The sequence below is a fragment of the Vulpes lagopus genome, chromosome 10, assembly GCF_018345385.1.
Source record: "Vulpes lagopus strain Blue_001 chromosome 10, ASM1834538v1, whole genome shotgun sequence".
In the NCBI taxonomy this organism is placed as follows: Eukaryota; Metazoa; Chordata; class Mammalia; order Carnivora; family Canidae; genus Vulpes; species Vulpes lagopus.
Window position 1 is genome coordinate 81834358 of NC_054833.1, and position 19032 is coordinate 81853389.

Below are 19032 nucleotides of genomic sequence, written 5' to 3' on the forward strand. Positions count from 1 at the left end.
GGCCGTTCACATTTGTTACCAGGGATTTCTTTTTAATTAAAAAACAACCAAGTTATTAAAAAATAAGCTTGTGAAGGGCTGGCCCAGCAGCAGCCAGAGCCAGCAGGAGTGAGTGTTCCTTGCAGCAGGAATGAGCCTGGCTTGGCCTGGGAAGGTGAAGGGTGCCCGGGCATACAGACTCATCTGAGCCCTTCCCCTGCCCTGAGACCCTAGCAGTGTTGCATTCCCATCTGCAGACCCTAATGTGCTCAACAGGTGGATGCCTGGTGCCTGTCAGAGCTGTGGGCATGTGGCAAGTTAGCACTGAGCGTCCAGCCTCTTGGGCGGAAGGGGCTGCCTTCGGGTTGGGTGAGGTGGATCCTTGAGGATGGGGTTGGGTTTTTGTCTCAGAGGCCACTTATTATAGCACGATTCAGAATTGGGGCTTGCGTGTGATAGGCCTGAGCCGAGAGCCAGCCCAGATTTTTTTTTTTCAACTTCTAAGATTTTATTAACATGAGTTTTTTTTTAATAAATTAATTTTTATTGGTGTTCAATTTACCAACATACAGAATAACACCCAGTGCTCATCCCGTCAAGTGTCCCCCTCAGTGCCCGTCACCCATTCCCCCCCACCCCCCTCCCTCCTCCCCTTCCACCACCCCTAGTTCGTTTAGATTCTTAAAGCCATGTGATCTCAGGCAGGTACTGTAAGCTCCTCAAGCCTCTCTCCCCACTCTCCAGAGAGGGCGAGTTCCCTCAGAGGGGCAGTGCAGAGGCTCCAAGGAGACGGTGGTGTGAACCACCAGTGCCCGCACATCTTGCTCAGCAAACGTGCTCCTGCTGTAGTTGCCCTCATCCTCAGTCTCAGGGAGGAGTCCAAACCTGGTGTCAGCTGTTGATTGGCTCAAACTAATGGCTTGTCTTGCTCAGAGCAGACAGTCCCTGGACAATACTTGGGCCTGTTAATAATGCCTTATGACATCTGTAGGTTACTTTATGCTTTCCAAAGTGCTCTTTGACAATAAGAACGATCTCCATTCCTGGAGCATACCTGCTAGGTGCCCGCAGCACCATGCCGGGGGCTCTGCACCTCAGCTCTCAAAACCTCATGGCATCTCTGGAGACCTGGTGCGGCTGTCTCCAATTTACACCTGGGAGCTGAGGGTCAGCCTCAGGGAGGGATTTTTCTAAGGCACAGGCTTGCTTGGGGGTGATTGGGGTTCACACCTAAGTCCATCAAGGCCCCGAAGTCCATGTTTTTTCATCCTTAAAGTTATCACTGGCAGGTGACAGGACAAAAAGCCTGAAAAGATAGTTTCCAGATTAACCCACTTCACTCTGTAGAAGAGACAGCTGAGACTCAGAGAGTTCCAGGAAGTAGCTTATAACAACTATACCTAACAGCTTTGTTACACTTTATACAGATTTTCTCAGGGTTTAATTCACCTTCTCCCTCAATTAGCCTTCATAAAAACTCAGCAGCTAGCAAGGCAGGGCATGCGACAGGCTGTCAGAGAACCGTGGAGAATACAGAGGTGTGAATAACGGTGTGCCGCATTTCTGTGGTGTAATGCAGTTTGGGAAATAATGTAGATTGAGCTCTGGTAATAACGAGCAGATGCTGTGCAGTGAGCACCTGCTCCGTGACATGTGACGTCTGGACGTTCACCGGCCTGCCCAGCAGTAGCAGGAGCCCCAGCCCAAGTCGTGCACCTTGTCCCGGGAATGCTTGGTGGCCAACATGAGGGTCAGAGATTGTCAGCTCCCAGAGGCAGGAGCATGTCAGCCTGTTTCACCGATGTGTCTTGCCCCTAGCAGAGTGTTGGTGCATCGTCAGGGGTCCGTGCTTGTGAAGCAGTCATTCCACCAAAGGAGCCCAGTGTCTACATCTGAATATTGAAGCTTTTGTTCGTGATTCCACTGGTGATCATGGAAATTAAATGACAGATCCTGGGTGCCTTGAGTGCAGCAGGGGTTTAGCGAGTGTGGGCTCAGGGTGGCCGTGGCCCACACTGTGCCCTAATGACTGCCCTCTCCCTGCACCCCGCTGTGGCTGTCCCCACTCATGCTCTTTCCTCTCCCTATCTTTCTTTGCACAGTGAATGGGAGCTACGGCCACTGCACCCCAGGCTCAGAGAAGAGCCTGCTGGACCTGGACCTTGCAGAGGGCCCTGGCCCCACCTGCTGCCAGGGCCTTTTTCTCCCTGCGGGCACGCCACCACCCCGGGGCCAGCCCCCCTGCCTGCGAGAGGCTCCTGCACTTCCCCCACCCGAGCAGGTAGGTGCTCCATCCTCACCCACAGCTGCCTTCTGTTGATGCTTCCTGAAGGTCGACAGCTGAGGGCCTCAGGACCTTACCTGGTCTGCCCAGTAGTGGGATACACAGGACAACTGAGGCATGGGAGGGCCAGGGACCAGCCAGAGGCCAGTAGCACAATGGTGGCTGCCCGGTCTAGGCCTTGAAGTGCCCCTCTCTTCCCCTGCCATGTGGCAGTGCCTCACAAGACACAGAGACGGTTTGATTGAGGTGTGTTTCCCCATTGCAGTAGCTGGGTGGCTTTTCACAGAGAGTCAGTAATTTCAGAAATGGAAGGTTTAGGGGTGGGATAGGAAAAGAAAACCCAGCTCAGGGTTCATACACACTGTAGTGTCAGATCCTGGACTGACTATTCATGGAGTGGGAAGATGTTCCTCCACCTGGAGCCATCTCCTGCCCTCGGAAGCCTGCCTCACAGAGCCCTGCCTGGTGACCTGCATTCAATGCCTGCGTGTTTCCAGCTATGTCCACGTGTGGACACATGTTCTGTGGGATTGCATTAGGCTGGAATCTGCCTCCTGTGGCTCTCCCAGGGTCCTGGCTGTGCCCTGTGCCCCCAGCTCAGCCCCAGGCCTGCACCTTATTGCCTGGGTATGCTTGCTGAGGCCTGCTTCACAAATCAGACATCTAAAAACTCGCCCAGTTGCCTGTTCACAATTCATTTTTGTATCCGTCATTTATTAAGTGTCTGCTGTGTGCCGGACACTGTGGAGTGCTGGACATGCCTTAGCAAAGGAAGCAAAGATCTCTGCAACAGAGCTTACTTTCCGGTGAGAGCTTTGGGCAAGAGATTACTACACAGCAGGATGCTGATGCTTTCCACACAGAGCCACTTTCTCTGAGAATGTAGAATCCCTGTGGCCTTCAGTGACACTAGTGAGACTTTTTTTTTTAAGATTTTATTTATTTATTCATGAGAGACACACAGAGAGAGAGAGAGAGGCAGAGACACAGGCAGAGGGAGAGCAGGCTCCATGCAGGCAGCCCAATGTGGGACTCGAGCCCGGGTCTCCAGGATCACGCCCTGGGCTGAAGGCAGGTGCTAAACCGCTGAGCCACCCAGGGATCCCCCCTCGCCCCGAGACTTCTGATTTACATGTTAGTTTGCGTGGCCTGCCTTAACTAAACACCACAGCCCAGCTTGCTAAAACAACAGACATGTATTTTCTTACCATTCTGGAGGCTGGACATCTGAGACCACGGTGCCCCCAAGTTTGGCCTCTCCTTGACTTACACATGGCCTCCTGGCTGGGGTGTCCTCACACCACCTTTCCACTCTTTGGAATGCTCTTCATCTTATGAGGACACCAGTCAAACTGGATTAGGGCCTCACCCTTACAACCACATTTAATCTCAGTTACCTCCCGAAAGGCCCTATTTCTAAAGACCATCACACTGGGGGTTAGGATTTCAACATACAGATTTTGGAGGTACACAATTCATAACAAGGAGCGAGCGTCTTTTAGACTTAGAACTGTATGTTTCCAGTGACAGTCTAATGCATATATCTGTTTGATTATCCACTGAGGCTCCCCCAGGAGCATCTGGTTTTTCTTTTTTTTTTTTTTTAAAGATTTTTTTAAAATTTATTTATGATAGACACAGAGAGAGAGAGAGAGAGAGAGAGAGGCAGAGACACAGGCAGAGGGAGAAGCAGGCTCCATGCTGGGAGCCCGACACGGGACTCGATCCCAGGACTCCAGGATCGCGCCCTGGGCCAAAGGCAGGCGCAAAAGCATCTGGTTTTTCTAGGGAAATTCTTTCTACCTCAGGGTAGAAGGGTGTTAAAAGGAAAGCTAAAGCAAGTGGGTTTTTGCTTTATTAATTTTTTTAATTTTAATTCTAATTTTAATTCAGTTTAGTTAACATATAGTGCAGTATTAGTTTCTGAGGTAGAACTTAGTGATTCCTCGGTTGCATGTAACACCCAGTGCTCATTACATTACATACCCTCCTTAATGCCCATCACCCAGTTACCCCATCCCCCACTCTCCTCCATCGACCCTCAGTTTGTTTCCTAGAGTTCAGCATCTCTTACGGTTTGCCTCTCTCTCTACTTTTATCCTATTTTATTTTTCCTTCCCCTACATTCATCAGTTTTGTTTCTTAAATTTCACATAGGAGTGAAATTATATGTATTTAGCTTTCTCTCACTTAATTTCACTTAGCATAATACCCTCTAGTTCCACCTACATCATTGCAAATGGCAAGATAGCATTTTTTGATGGCTGAGTAATATTCCAGTGTGTGTGTGTGTATGTGTGTGTGTGTGTACACACACATACTACATTTTCTTTATCCATTCGTCTGTCAATGGACACCTAGGCTCTTTCGATAGTTTGGCTACTGTGGACATAGTTTCTATAAATATTGGGGTACAGGTGCCCCTTTGAATCACTATCTTTGTATCCTTTGGATAAATACCTAGTAGTGAAATTCTTGGGTTTAGGGCAGCACTATTTTTTTTTTCATATAGATTATATTTGTCATTTTGATCACTTAGAGCATAAGAGCCTATACCTAGAACCACATGCCAGCATTAACCTGAGCTGCTGCCATTTCTGCTACTGATTGGGCATCATCACACTCCCTCATTTTCCTAAAGCAGAAGAGGGCTCCAGCCCCTGTCCCATACCCAGTCAGATCTTGTTCCTTCTCCTTCCCACTGGATTGCTTTGGGATGAGGACCCCTTCTCTCCTTGCTGCCCCCTCCTCCTGATCTCTGGGCCCTTGATCCACTGCCTAGGTTCCTGGAGAAGATTGCTCCCACTTTATGAATACCTGCTGATTCTGCACGTCTCTCATTTAATTGTCACCACTAATAAGTGACCATCCTGGAGTGCTTGCTATGTGCCACACACTTTTCATGTTATTAACTCACTCAATTCCCATCTGCCAGAGGGTGGGGAAACTGAGGCCAGAGAGGCCACAGAACTAGACTGAAGTCATCCAGCAAGTGGTGAGAGTTTCAAGTAACTTTAGCAATACCCCGATTCTGTCATTTCTGTGCTAAAAATGAGTGGAGGAGAGTCTCCTCCACTCTGGTCCATGGAATGTATTATTACATACAGTTTGAGGCTTAGCTTTCACTGGCTTTCTGGGTGACCTTGGGCATGATGCTGTCCCTTTCTGGGCCTCGTTTCCTTACCTGTAAGATGAAGGTAGAAACACAGAGTACACAGGTCCCCAGGTGTACAGGAAGGTGCCCTGTGATCTGGGCCCTCCCTGCCTACCCATCACACTGGCCTTTTGGCTTTGGGCCCAGTGAGCCACACACTTTCACATCGTCATGCCTCAGCCTTCAGTGGCCCCCTCCCACCCTGGTCTCTTATGTTTGCCAGAACTCTGCCCACCCTTCAGCAGAGTTTAAGTGTTCCCATGAGAGCTGGTCCTCAGTCTCCTCCATGAGAAAGGAAGCCTCTGAAGGGCAGGGACCTGGTTTGTGAACCATCTTGTGTCCCCAGCATCACCTGCACAGAGGGAAAAGCTTGCAGAGTGACCTCTCTGGCCCTTAGCCCAGGCCGCGGCTCCTGAACCTATGGATGCACAGACCCCATGAGATCTAAAGTCAGCGTCCTGTCCCCTTGAGCCTCTGCCGGAGGAACACTGGTTTCCCCAAGTTTAGCAGCTCCCCTCCAGGACCTAAGATGACAGACAGAAGAACATTGGAGTCCTTGACACTCAGAACGTTGAGGCTGCCAGGAAACGTAATAGTCATCATGGTACATCATGTTACTGGGGAGGATGGGGCCCCTGGCAGCGCGGTGTTGTGGGAAAATCCTGGGCTGCTGATTTAGATAGATCAAGATTCAGATTCCTGCTGTTACGCTGCTTGCCTCTGAGGGCTTGGGCAAGCTGCTTCGGTTTTCCCAAGGATAAAACAGATGGTGGGCTCTCCCCTGAAGAATTTGGTTATGCATTCAGCAGATACCAGGCATTGCTCTGCTGTGGTGAGGCTGCGTGGGTCGGCCCTTGGGAAGGTGCCTGGCCTGCGGGGTGCTCAGCAGTTCTTTGCTCTGTCCAGGGACTCCTGCTCACAGTTTCCAGAGGCGTGATGGGAGGCGCCTGGGGGCCTGGGGCTCAGCGGCAGGCAGGGCAGGAACCGTGCCAGCCTGCTGGGGCAGAGGGAAGGCAAGAGCAAGCAGGGGGCTGCCTCAGCTGGCCTTTGAAGCCAGCAGACACCACAGCCTGAGCCACCCTCTCCCCACCTACTGCCATGTGAGGTTTCGTTTGTCGTATTTGGGTAATTCAGTCATGGGTGCTGTAGCTGTTCTCTTCTGCTGGTTGTTTAGCCTGCTGCTGTTTTTAAATGGATTGTTCCCAACAGATGCTTACCTGGCTGCCCATCACTGTCGGGCTCAGGATGACAACCATGCAAGGAACAGCTATGCTTTTTTTGATTTTTGTTTTAAGTTTCACGAAGTCACCACTTTTATATCAGATCTTTAAGCTCCCAGAGCTTTCTGCCAGCAGTGGTGGCTCAGCATCCCCAGGGCCGGGGAAGGGGGATGTGCATTTGCTGTCCACTTTGGAGTCCATGTTCCTACTTTCACCCAGTGACCACGCTCTGGGCAGGAAAGAAAAGTCTTTGTTAGGTGAGGCAGAGAATTGGTCAAGTGTGGCTGAGCAACAGGAGGGACCTTTCCACAAGCCTTTATCTGGGGAAGAGTTCAGGTCTATACAGGAAAAAGGCACACCCCCAGGAGAAGGGGAGCCTGGCTCCTAGTCCAAGCCCTGTCACTGACTTGCTGGTCCTGACTGGGGCAAGCCCTCTGCCCTCTGGACTCCTTTCCCATCTGCGGTCATGGGGTTGGAGCTCATGTTCTCTGAGGGCCTCTAGGCTCTGCCTTTCCCCACTCCCACCCCCTCCTGAGTATCAGTGCTAGGGCTGCCACAGCTGCAGGGAGCCAGGGAGGGAGGGAGGGGGGCTGCAGGCCACTTGGAAATGAGGGACAGGTGATGACCCCACAGTCCCTCTGCAAAGAGCTCCAGAACGGTGGCAGTGATATGGCAGTATGAAGGCGGCCATCCCCTTTCCAGAGAGTTCTTGTGGCATCCTCCATCCCTCTTGATCCTGGCAGCCAGTCTCTGAAGAAGTGAGGGTTAGTCCTCGCTTCATAGGTGAGGAAACTGAGGCTCAGACAGGCCCAAGGTCACATAAGGTGTCCTGGTCAGGCTTTGGGCACATAAGCAGGCTTCCTGTTCTGCCCAGCCAGTCAAGGGGCTCCTTTGACCCTCAGTCCAGCATCACCTTGCTGGTGGCTGGAGGCCCTGGTGCCTCTGCCTGCACTTTCTCGTCCTGCATCAGGAAGGCCCCTTTCTAGGAACATGTATACCACACACATGATGAAGACACCACCGCACCCAGCCTTGCGCATCATACCACCACCACTCCCAGGAGGAGGATCGTTCCAGTGTTGGGATGAGGAGAGAGGCCTTGCCCCATGTTGTGCAGCTGGGAGTGGCTGAGGACAGCCTCAAACCCCGGTCTCCAGCCTACCCCATGCTGCCCTCCCACCTGCCTGCCCAGCAGCCTCTCCCTAGAGTTCCTTTCATGTAGTCACAGTGTCTGGGCTTGAAATTCTGGGACCACCCCACCAGGCTTGTCCTCAGTCATCTCTGGGATGCACCTCCCTCCCCATTACCATGACATGTGTTTTAGACCCGTAACCCACAAATACTCACTGTGTTTGCTTAGGGCAAAACATCACATCATGAACATTTCTAGAAATTAAGAGAGATTACAAAAATTAAGATCTAAGGGACAAGTGGGCAGAATTTATTTATTTATTTTAAAAATTTTATTTATTCACAAGAGACACAGAGAGGCAGAGACATAGGCAGAGGGAGAAGCAGGCTCCCTATAGGGAGCCCAGTGTGGGACTCGATGCTGGAACTCTGGGATCACACCCTGAGCCGAAGGCAGACACTCAACCGCTGAGCCACCCAGTGTCCCTGTAGGCAGAATTTAAAACAAACTGGACCTGGATGTCCCTCCAAATGCCAGCCTCAGCTGTCTTCCTCCAGAACTCACTAGAAGTCATGGGGAAAAGGTCAGGGCAGACCCTAGGGAGGCCTCAGCAACAGGCCAGGATGGCATCTGGGGCGGGGGAAGGCAGGCTGGATTTGGTAAAAGAATGAAACGAGGCTCTTTCCTGGCATCCTCTTCAAACCTCTTCCCTTCCTCTAACCTCTCCCAGCGCCGTCCTCCTCCTCTCTCCCCTTTTCCCCCATATTCTTCCCTGCTGACCAGATCTCCAGCCTCCAGCTTCTCTCTCCCTCTGCTTCCAGCCCTCAGCCTCCCCCCTGCTCTGAGCTTCCCATCCCTCAGTCCCAGGTTCCCTGCCGTCCCCTCTGCCACCGGGGCCTCTCCATGGTGGACTGCCACCCTCTCATGGCTGCTCTACTCACTGTCTTCCAGGTCGCCCAGACCTCAGGCCGCGTATGTGAATGGTGGCCTTCCGGCCACACAGCACATCAAGCAGGAGTCCCTGCCTGACTACCGGGCCATGACGGAAGCTCGCCCACCCCTGTCTGCTCACTGCCGGGCCCCGCCAGCCACTGGCCTGCACGCGGACCTGGACCTGCCGGGCCGAGGCCTCACTAACCCCACACCTTCCTGCTACCTTCTGGGCAGTGACCCCAGCTCTGGCTTGGGTCCCCAACCTGAGGCCCACCTCCCTGAGGGCAGCCTAAAGCGCTGCTGCCTCCTGGGCCTGCCCCCCACCTCCTCGGCCTCGTCTTCCCCCTGTGCCTCTGACGTCGCCTCCATCCTCCGTTCTTCCCAGACAGCTCTGGTCACCTGTGTGAATGGACTCCGGAGCCCCCCTCTGCCAGGAGACCTGGGGGGGCCTCCCAAACGGGCCCGGCCTGGCCCCACCACCACGGAGAGCCACGAGGGCAGTTTGCAGCTTGAAGCCTGCCGGAAGGGGGGCTTCCTGAAGCAGGAGCCTGCGGATGAGTTCTCAGACCTCTTTGGGTCTCACCAGCCAGGCCTGCCACCCCCCTACCCCATGTCTCAGTTGCCGCCCGGCTCAGGCCTTGGAGGCCTGGGGCTGGGCCTGGCTGGCCGGGGGGGCACTGGCCGGCAAGCATGCCGGTGGGTGGACTGCTGCGCGGCCTATGAGCAGCAGGAGGAGCTGGTACGGCACATCGAGAAGAGCCACATTGACCAGCGCAAGGGCGAGGACTTCACCTGCTTCTGGGCAGGCTGTGTACGCCGCTATAAGCCCTTCAACGCCCGCTACAAGCTGCTCATCCACATGAGAGTGCACTCGGGTGAGAAGCCCAACAAGTGCATGGTGAGTTCCCATGGCCACCAGGCTGGGCCCCTCCCTGGCCAAGCAGAGCAGTCCCACCTCAGTCCTAGGAATGGCCTCTGTGGGGCTCCTCCCCTGGGGGCTGGCTATGGTCCCCTGCAGTCGAGGACGGAGGGACCAGTGTGGTGGCAGTACCCCTGTCATGGGGAATCTTGGCTCCTCTCCTCACCAGTGGTCTCATCCCCCATTCACATACACATGATCACACACACTTGTTCAGGTGGTGACGACACACGCTCTGCGGTCAGAGCCTGTCCGGCCAGCCTCCTCTGTTACATGCAGATGTTCATTGTCTCACCCACCAGTAGTCATCTGAGTTGTGGAACACATGCTTCCCTCCAGCTGGGGCCTTCCTAAGGCAGCCTTCCAGAGGAGGCTCTTTGAGCCTTGGAGCAGCCCACAGGCTTGGCTTTCTTCAAGGAGCACTGTAACCTCACAGGCATCCAGCTTTAGAGATGTGGGTCCCTTGGACAGGTTTTAGGGTAAGGCCAGGGTTAACCTATAAGGCCCTGGGGAGCACTGGTGGTGCTGTGGCTGGGGTTGAACCTCAGGTTTCCGGGAAAACACACACACACACACACACACACACACACACACACACACATTCACACACACACACACTGTGAGCCCCAGACCTTCTGACTGGTCATTCCTGTTTTGTGCTGTCATGGTGGTGGAACTCCCTATCAGAGCCTTTGTTCCTGATATCCTCAGCCAAGCTGCCGTGCCAACCTCCAAGGCCCAGCTACCTTACCAGGAGAGGCACCTAACTGGGAATGGAAGGGCGGGAGGAGCCATCCAGTCTTCCAGGGCCCAGCTCCGTCTTTCCAGCCACTGGGGCATTGGTGAGGCAGGGGAGGAAGCAGTGTGTCTGGTCTACAAGGCCAGTGTTATAGGCAAGGTTGAGGTTTCCCAGACTGGCATGCAGTCACCGATGCTGGACCCCACTTCATGAAGTGTTTGGTTTGGGAAGGGGTGCACCTCTGTCTCTGCTCAAAGCCCAGGACAGTACTTGGAGGGGCCACAGTGGAGGCAGGAAGCTTCGGGGAGCGGCAGCATGAACTCCACCCTCCTGGGACCAGGTGCCTGTGGGGCCCCTCTGCCAGTGGAACTGTGGTCTGGGCATGCAACTGGACCAGCTTATTCAGCTCCAGGGGGCTGGGTCTTGAGGAGGAGGAGGTCACTTTATAGACAAAAGTGAGGGACAATGCATAGCCTCTGCAAAAGGACAGGAGAAGGGAGCCTGTGGGCAGAGCTTGGACTGCGCAGGCTGAGAATTCAACTGCATCGTGTGTCCTGGGGTTGAGGGCATGCTGGAAAGAGCTGGTGGCTGGGCCAGTCCTGGGGATGCCCCTCTTCGTCTGAGGTGTTATGACACGTGGCTTGCTGAAAGGCATGCCCCTGCCTAAAGGAGGTGACCAGCTGACCACAGGAATGTGAAGGGGCCCATCTCCCTCTGAGGCTCTGGAGCTCACAGCTGCGAAGCAGAGACCTTAATGTCTCCTCTCTTGTGGGGGGTCCTCCCAGTGTCCATGGGGGCCTGGTGTGGAGGCCCACACCCTGGCTCAGTGTGGTCAGTGGTGCCTGTGTTGGACTGCAGGGACCTGGGGGATAATCTGGCCTTCCATGCCTGTTTCCTGGGGAACAGAGCCCTAGTGAGCAGGTTGGAGAGGCCCAGCTTATGCAGTGTGGTCTAGCAATCTCTCTCTATGGTTCTTTCTCTCCCAGGCCTGCCAGGATCTCACTTGATTCAGTGGTCTCCTCAGAACACTGGCTTCTACCCAGCTCATGCCTGGCTCTGGGGTCCCAGACCTGGACTTTCCAAGGTCTTTGTCTGCAGGCACCCATGGTCAGCGAGGGGTGGGAGATGGGTGTGGACAGGTTCTGGATGGAGTTTGCATAGGCCCAGGGATGGGTGGCCTAGAAGGCCTTCCTGGAGGAGGTGACATTCCAGCAATGTCTATACTCATCTGTGGTTGCATTTAATCCAAAAGTCCTATAAAACCAAGGTTTTATAGATGAGGAAACAAGGGTTCAATGGAGTCCAGCTGACCTTCTGCTTGCTACCAAGAGAACACTTTATTTTGCCTCCTAAGGGGCTCAGGCTTATGGCGATACTACTGACAAACAGCTTCTCAGTGTTGACTATGTGTGGGAGCCATTCTTTTTTGGGGGGAGGGGAGGGGCAGAGGGAGAATCTTAAGCAGGCTCTATGCTTGGCACAGAGTCGGACGCAGGGCTTGATCTCATCACCCTGAGATCATGACCGGAGCCAAAACCAAGAGTTGGATGCTTAGCCAACTGAGCCCCCCAGACCTCCCAGAGCCATTGTTAGCAATAACTCGGTGTGGTCCTCATAACAACTCTATCAGGCAGATACTTTTAACTCCCATTTTACAGATGAGGAAACTGAGGCTCAGACTGCATAATGTACCCCAGGTCACACAGCGAGTTAGGGGCAAACGATAATAACGACAGTATGGAGGCTAATAATCATAATAGTAACAACAGAAGTAACTTGCCCAAGGTTGCACAACTAGAAACCATTAGAGCGAAATCTGAACCCACATCTTTCTGAAACGTGATGCCTTTGTTTGTATAGATTGTCCCATCACACCCCTCCTTCTCTGGGGTCCTGGGCCCAGCCCTGCTGGGTGCCATCATCTGGAGAGGCAGCAGAGACCTCCTCTGGGCCCCTCCTCGCCAGCCAGGGGAGTGCACCTCCTTTCTGCAACGCTGGCGCACTAGGTGACCTGGGGGAAGGGCAGGCCCCAGCCGGCACCCAAATAAATAAAATCTCCCTTCCCTGTAAAATTATTAATTTCTCATGACAGGCTTCTGCTACCATGTGCTGTAATAGACAAAGGAATTTTGGACTCGGATCCTCTGGAGAACAGGAAATAGATGAGACACTTTGATTGAAGAGTAAATGGCCCACTAAAATAGCAGTTAATCCTTTTATTATCTTTCCAGCAGCCGTGCGCACAGCTCTTTCATGAGGTAAGCCTTCCCCGCCCCGTCCGACTGAACACTCCGGGCCCTGCAGCTGGTTTCTATTTAGCCTGCGGAGCCTCCGCTCACGCACCAGGCAGCCCTAGGCGCGGCGAGGAGCCTGCTGCCCTCCGCCCGGGTCACCCGTGCTCAGGTGGGCGCGGGATCGGGCCTCGGCTGTGGGGCCCCGGGCTAGACCCGCCGTCCGGCCACCCCCCCTGCCCTTGCCGCGGCCCATCCACGCCATCCAGAGGAAGCTCCCTAATCTCTGTGCAATATCCTGTTATGTTTCTTATGTTGTCCGGGTTGTCTTAGCCTTATTAAATTTGGGGTTTCATCTGCATTAGGGTAGCGAGGATCCGTCCAAGCCAAATACTGCTGCGACGCCTCCAAGACGTTAACTTTGGAAAGATTAGTTTCTTGCTTTCTTAGGTTGGCTCTCCTAGACAGTTGGGATTCTGATTGTCTGAGACTGCAGAAATTAGCAGGCTGTGTAGTGTGCATTTCTGAACATCAAGAAAGAGCAGCAGGACGAGGAAGGAAAACCTTTCATAACCTTGGGTTTTATAAAGTAACTGTGATAATGACAACAGTCCCTGCTTTTGTGGAGAGCTTTCCCGAAGCTGTGAGTGTGGTGTGGAAGGTGTGTGTAAACAAGTGAAAAGCCAGGGTCGACCCGTGTCCCCACCTGGGCCTGCCACGTAGCAGCTGTGTGACCTCAGGCAGGTGGCCTGGCCATTCCAAACCATAGCACTCGACTGTAAGATGGGATAATAAGAGTACTTGCCTTTTAGGACTGTTGTTGTTAGGATTTCAAGAGATGACATAGAGTGGTGCTTAGTTCTCTTGTCCCCCATCACGCTCTATCACATCGACCATCATGACAAGATCATTTACGGCTATGTTACAGATGAGGAAACCCAGAAGAGCCAGTTAGTAGCAGAGCCTGGACTTGAGGTCAGCCAATTCTGACAGCCTTTGCTGTTGGTGAGGTGGGCAGGCTGGGCTGTCACCCATGCCAGAGGCCTTGTCAGGTGTCTGCCAGCAATGAGGAGCACCTGCTCTTGTACCACATGGTATCTGCTCAGGGTGACTGGAGCTAGAAGGGGGAACTGGGGCAGAGGCACAGGGAGGAGGCTCTGGTCCCTGCCCTCACAGGCCTAGGAGCCTCGAGGCTGGGCTTACATCCTGCCTGGGTGCCTCTGGTAGCTCTGTCTACACTGACCACTGGTCCCCATCCCTTATGCCCCTCTCCACTGTTTGCCAGTCTGTTCCCAGTGCCATTAAGGAAATACATCCCCACTGAAAGTTGAGCATTATTGATTGGCTGCAATCAGCCAGCTGTCTGGGCCTTCTGGGAGGGCCATGCCCACCTCCCAGGGTCCCTGGGCATCTGCTCTTCCCCCACCCCACGTTCTGAGACTAGCCCCGTGGGCTGGCTGGGTTTCTGGGCCAGCAGACACCCCTGACTCATGTCAATATCTCCAACTAATTCTTGGATGTGTGAACAGGTGGGGCTGCCTGTCCATCTTGGTCATGTGCAGAGAAGAGCCAGGGAAGGCAGACCCTGAGAGGATAGTGAGGGGCCCAGGATCCTGCCACAAATGGGACAGCTTTAGTGGACAGATTCCTGAAAGGGGAAGGTCACCAAAAAATGTTGGGAAAGGTCAGACTGTGGGAAAGTGACCTCAGAGGAGAGGAGAGGAGAGTCCGCCCCAGAAATGCCTGCCTCACTTGAAGGACAGGTGTCCCTGTGTGCTAGGCCTCATGCTGGGGGCTGGGGCTCCTGAGACAAAGATGAGGTGATACAAGACTTCTGGCACCATGGGAAGGACACCAGCTACCCTTGACTCTCACGCCGTCATTACTGGCTGAGGGAGGGAAGGGAGCCAGGAGCTGAGGATTCAAGGCCCTGCCGCGTTACCTTGTCTAAGTCAGTCAAGGAGGCTAGAGCATCATTGGGCATTTTTCAGCTTCTATCAAGGCTTTCACACACGCATTCCTCAGAGTGGAAGAAGAATTCCTGGGGACTGGAATCATTATCCCCATTTTACAGTTGGGGAAAGGGTGACCCCATTCACGCCCAAGGTCAGGTCTCCCGTGCATCATCATAGGGTCAGATTTGAACCCAGGTCTCAGGCCAACTCCAGAGATTATGTGCCAGCCATGACCCTAGGCCATCTCCCAGGCAGAGGACCATCAGTCTGCTTATAAATATCAAGAAAATACCCAGATTTGAAACTCATTTCAGCCAGCTGTCACCGGGTACCTCATATGTGTCAGGCCCTGGTGGGCCATGGGGTCACAGAAGGGAATGGAGGAGCCCTCATTAAGCAGAGAAATGGATAGACGTTTGTATTTAACTGTTTTCCTATGGTAGTCCTCCGTCACCTTAAGAGCCTGTTGCACGTCCCCTGCCCTGCTGATAGGGTGAGACCTTTGTTCTGTCTTGGAGAAGAGGGCATTTGTGGGATGAGGAGTGAGACATTTCACCTTCTTCAAAAGAAATAAGCCACCTGAAGATAAGCTTCCTTTCTGGAGGCTGGGGTTTCCAGTGAGATAAAAAGCTACAATATGGAGCATGGCTTAAAGTCCTTGCCCTTGAAACTCCTGTTATAAATGAGCACAGAGAGGTCAAGTTGATCCAACAAGCCTAGGTGCCCAGTCCACCCACTTTGGAAATGGGGCCTGAGCCTTACCTCCTTGTTCTAAGGTGGGAAGTGTCTCGATAGGGAAACTTTTCCAGGCAAAGGCAGCTTTTAAGTTGGCCATGCAGATATGCCCTTTTTAGCTACCCCTCGTGGGGTCCCTCCCCCCATGTCAGTTCTCGCATCTATGTACCATCAGATGGAGAAACCAAGGCCCAGAGAGGGTGCATCCATGGCCTAGCATCACCCAGTCCTGGGATGCCTGCTGTATTTCTCCCAGCCCTGAGGCTTCTTCTGCTCCCAAACTCCTAGAGAGTCTGCACATTCCAGCTCCTTTTCACTCATTGTGGCCTTGGCTTTTGCTGGTCCCTCTGTCTAGAATGCCTTTCCCAGCCCAGCAAACTCCTAATCATTATTCCACAGCCTAAACCAGAGGTTGTCCCCTTCTCCAGTCCCCCTCCCTGCCTCTGGCTCTCCCCGCATGTGTTACCCCACGTATAACAGTGTTTCCTGGTGTGGCCAAGTGTCTTGGGGACCACATGCCCTCTGATGTCTGGCCCAGCTTTGGAGGCAGAGAAGCTAAGCCTGATCTCTGGTGTGGAGACTCTGCCCTAGTGCCGACCTGGTCTTCTCATTATAAGGCTACATGAGTTTCCTGCAGAGTCACCAAATTGGCAGGGCCCTAAAGCTGGGCATGTACACCCTCTAATGTGATGCTTAAAGTTTTTCTGCAGGAAAGCCTGAACTTGAAACTTGGCTTTGCTCCGTGATTGTGTGTGAGTAACTTGACTTCTGTAGGGCTCCGTGTTCTTACCTGTGAAGCAAGTATGGGAACAGGATAGTTGGGAGGCTTCAGTGAGATGCCATATTTGAGGTGCTTACGCGATGCTTGGCTCATCGTAAATCGCCAGCAAATGATCCTAGTTTGGACAGTTTGCATTAGGAAAAGAGAAAAGGGAGAATCTGAAATGGATAGTAGCCACGCAGTCGGGAACATCCTCCAAAGGAGCCAAAAGGGCTGATGTAAGTCACAGGTTAGTCATGGACTGGCCCTGTGGCTGTGGCCAGGTCACCGTGCTATGCTGAGCCTGCGTTTCCTGAGCTGTGAAATGGGAGAAGTCTAGCACTCTGTTCAGTGGGAGTCCATCAGATACCGGTACCTGTCTCCCTCCTGAGTGCAAGGCTCCCCCGTCATGGAGCTTGGCTCAAACTGGGAAGCCTTCCTCGCTCCTTTAGTTTTTAAGAATCAAAGTCAGGGGGCTTCCTAAGTAGGAACTTCCTGGAAGCTCTGGTCTTGGTTAGATCTAAGCCCTGTATGGGGGGAAAAAGTAAGGCCCTGGATGGAAGTGATTTGTCTGGGGGGAAGGAGAGGGGACCTGGACACCGATGGGGTGGGGTGCATTCCAGCTCTGCTGCTTACTAGCTCTGCCACCTTGGACAAGTCACTTCACTGCCCAGTGTCTGTTGCTGAACCTGTAAAGTGACTGCGGGAACACCGACCCCAGAAGAGTCTCTGTGAGGGGCGGCAGGGCCACGCCTTATATGGACACAGAGTGCCCTGCACGTGGGAGCACGTTGACTTCTGACTCTCAGTCCAGTGCTCCTGCTCGCAGCCAGACCTCAGAGGACACAGCCACCCTCAGGCACACTCCTGCCATCAGGCATCTACATGTGAGCCACACACTCCCCCAACACAGTTCCCAGCTTACAGCGCTCCTGGCTCCTCCCTCCCTGCTCCGCAGCCCCCTTCCTCACTGCCACCGCTGCCCCCTAACCCCATCCTCCCATCCCCTACCTCATCTCCATCCCTGCCCACCCCCTTCGGTCTTATTTAAATTCTGACTCAGGAATCCATGAGCCAAGCTGGACGCCTAACCAGCCTTGAGACCTCAAACAAGTCACGTGGCCTCTGGGAGCCTCAGTTTCCTGTGTGTGTAGAAGGGAGACAGTTGTGAGATTAAATGAGATCATGCATGTGGAGCGCTTACCTCATGCCTGGCAAATACTTGGCGCTTGAAAACAGGAGCCCTTGTGTTGATTTTTTGAGTTTCTTTTTCTTTCTTTCTTTTTTTTTGAGTCATCAAACCCAAGGTCTAACATTCTAGGAGCACCAAACTTGAGGATACAGGAGGACGCTGGCCAAGTTTTGTGAACTCAGCACTGCTTTATGGAATATGAAAAAAATTAAGGATAAAAAAACATGACCGTCTGAATTGAATTTAAAATAATAAAAGGGGGGGAAAAAGCTTTTTAATTTAATGTAAATGGAATTGAAATGATTCTCTTATTAGAATGAGAATGTCAGATAAAATCAACAGTGACTCTAAGAAAGTGTCCAGACCATGTTTTCTGAGAGGAACATTCTGGAAGCAGTAAGCTTCATGATTAAGCATGAATAGGCTCTGTCTTTGCTGGACGACCAATGGGTGGGCTGAGCTCAGCTGCCCAGTAGGACCTCAGCATCCTGTCCTCATCTGTTTGGTGGGCAATGGTCACGTAACTCCTCTGGCCTCAGTCACCTTGGACACTCCCAAGACGCAGGATGCCTTCAGGAGTCCTTACCTGTGCCCCTCCTGCAGGAGAGAGCCTGGTGCTCATCAGTGTTGTCTCTCTCCTCACACCAATCTTTCAATAACTTTGGTGGCACCCACACTGTGCCAGGTGTGATGCTAGAAGCAAGGGGTACAATGTCAAAGGAGGAACGGTCTGGTGGCAAAGGAATTAAGACAGAGGGGGAGAAGCTTCCCCCGGGATGTCACGAGAGCTGGGCTTTGAAGGGTGAGTAGGAACTTTCCAGGTGAAGATCATGAGGGAAACCTTTTCAGGGAAAGAGAACAAAGCACAGAAACGTTTTGAAATGTGACTGTCTTCACCCTTGCGGAAGTGTAGGTTATCATCTGGCGCTTGGAGTGTGTTACCTCCCTGGGGCTGGGAGCAGAAGTGGTAGTTGGAATTGGACCTTGAAGGGCCTCCATGTTCAGTATAAGGACCTTGGTCTGTACCCTGAGGGAAGTGGAGGGAGTAGTAGAAGGGTTCTGAGCGGGAGAGTGACCCAGTGAGTGTTAGTGTGGAGAGCGTGGGTGTGTGTGTTATGTGGTCCTCAGAGGGGGAGTGACAGCAGGCAGAGGAGGACACAGAAGTTCAGGAAGGAACCTTCATCCCCAGGTCCACCAGGGCCTCCCAGATCGGCTCTGTCACCCAGCCAGCATGACTTGGCTATCAGCCAGGGCCTGGGCACCCCGGGCTAGGCCAGCTCAGCCCAGCAAAAGCCCTACCTAAAGGGGTAATGTGTCCTCGAGCTTGGGTAACTGAGCATCCAGCACATTTACCAGTGGGAAACAGGAAAGGCATTTCCCATAATGTGGCTCTGTAAAGTTTGCACAACTGTTCTTTGTTTTCTGTCCATCCCCACAATAAATCTTCCTCCACTGCCAGGGCCGGGGCCTCCGTGGTCTGTAAGTGATTAGGGCACTGACTGGTGCTGCGCTGCCTCCTCATGATGCGTTCTTCTGACATGGCACTAAGAAAATGGGAGCCCGTCACTGGGATGCTGTGGCTTTGCAAGTGGCGATTTCCAAATAGCTAGGAGGTGGCCGCCTGAAGGCAAGCATCCCACGCCTGCCCTCCACATGCCCCAAGCGCCCTGGCCAAGTGTGCCGTAAGGGGCATAAGCTGGGGAGGGCAGGAGTACACCGTAGTCCTGGGATGTGCATTTCTTGCAGATGGGACTGTGGGACTGGGGTCTCCATGGAACTGCATTTCTGGGGACAACACC

At 53.1% G+C, this 19032-nt stretch overlaps 1 protein-coding gene across 1 annotated transcript in view; it reads left to right on the forward strand.

Moving 5' to 3' along the window:
• The window catches only part of GLIS1 (GLIS family zinc finger 1), a 231347-nt gene that overhangs the window by 142466 nt on the left and 69849 nt on the right, over positions 1–19032 (forward strand). The window contains 3 exon segments of the mRNA XM_041770943.1: positions 2082–2215; positions 2217–2260; positions 8721–9600. Coding sequence (XP_041626877.1) covers positions 2082–2215; positions 2217–2260; positions 8721–9600 — 1058 coding nt within the window.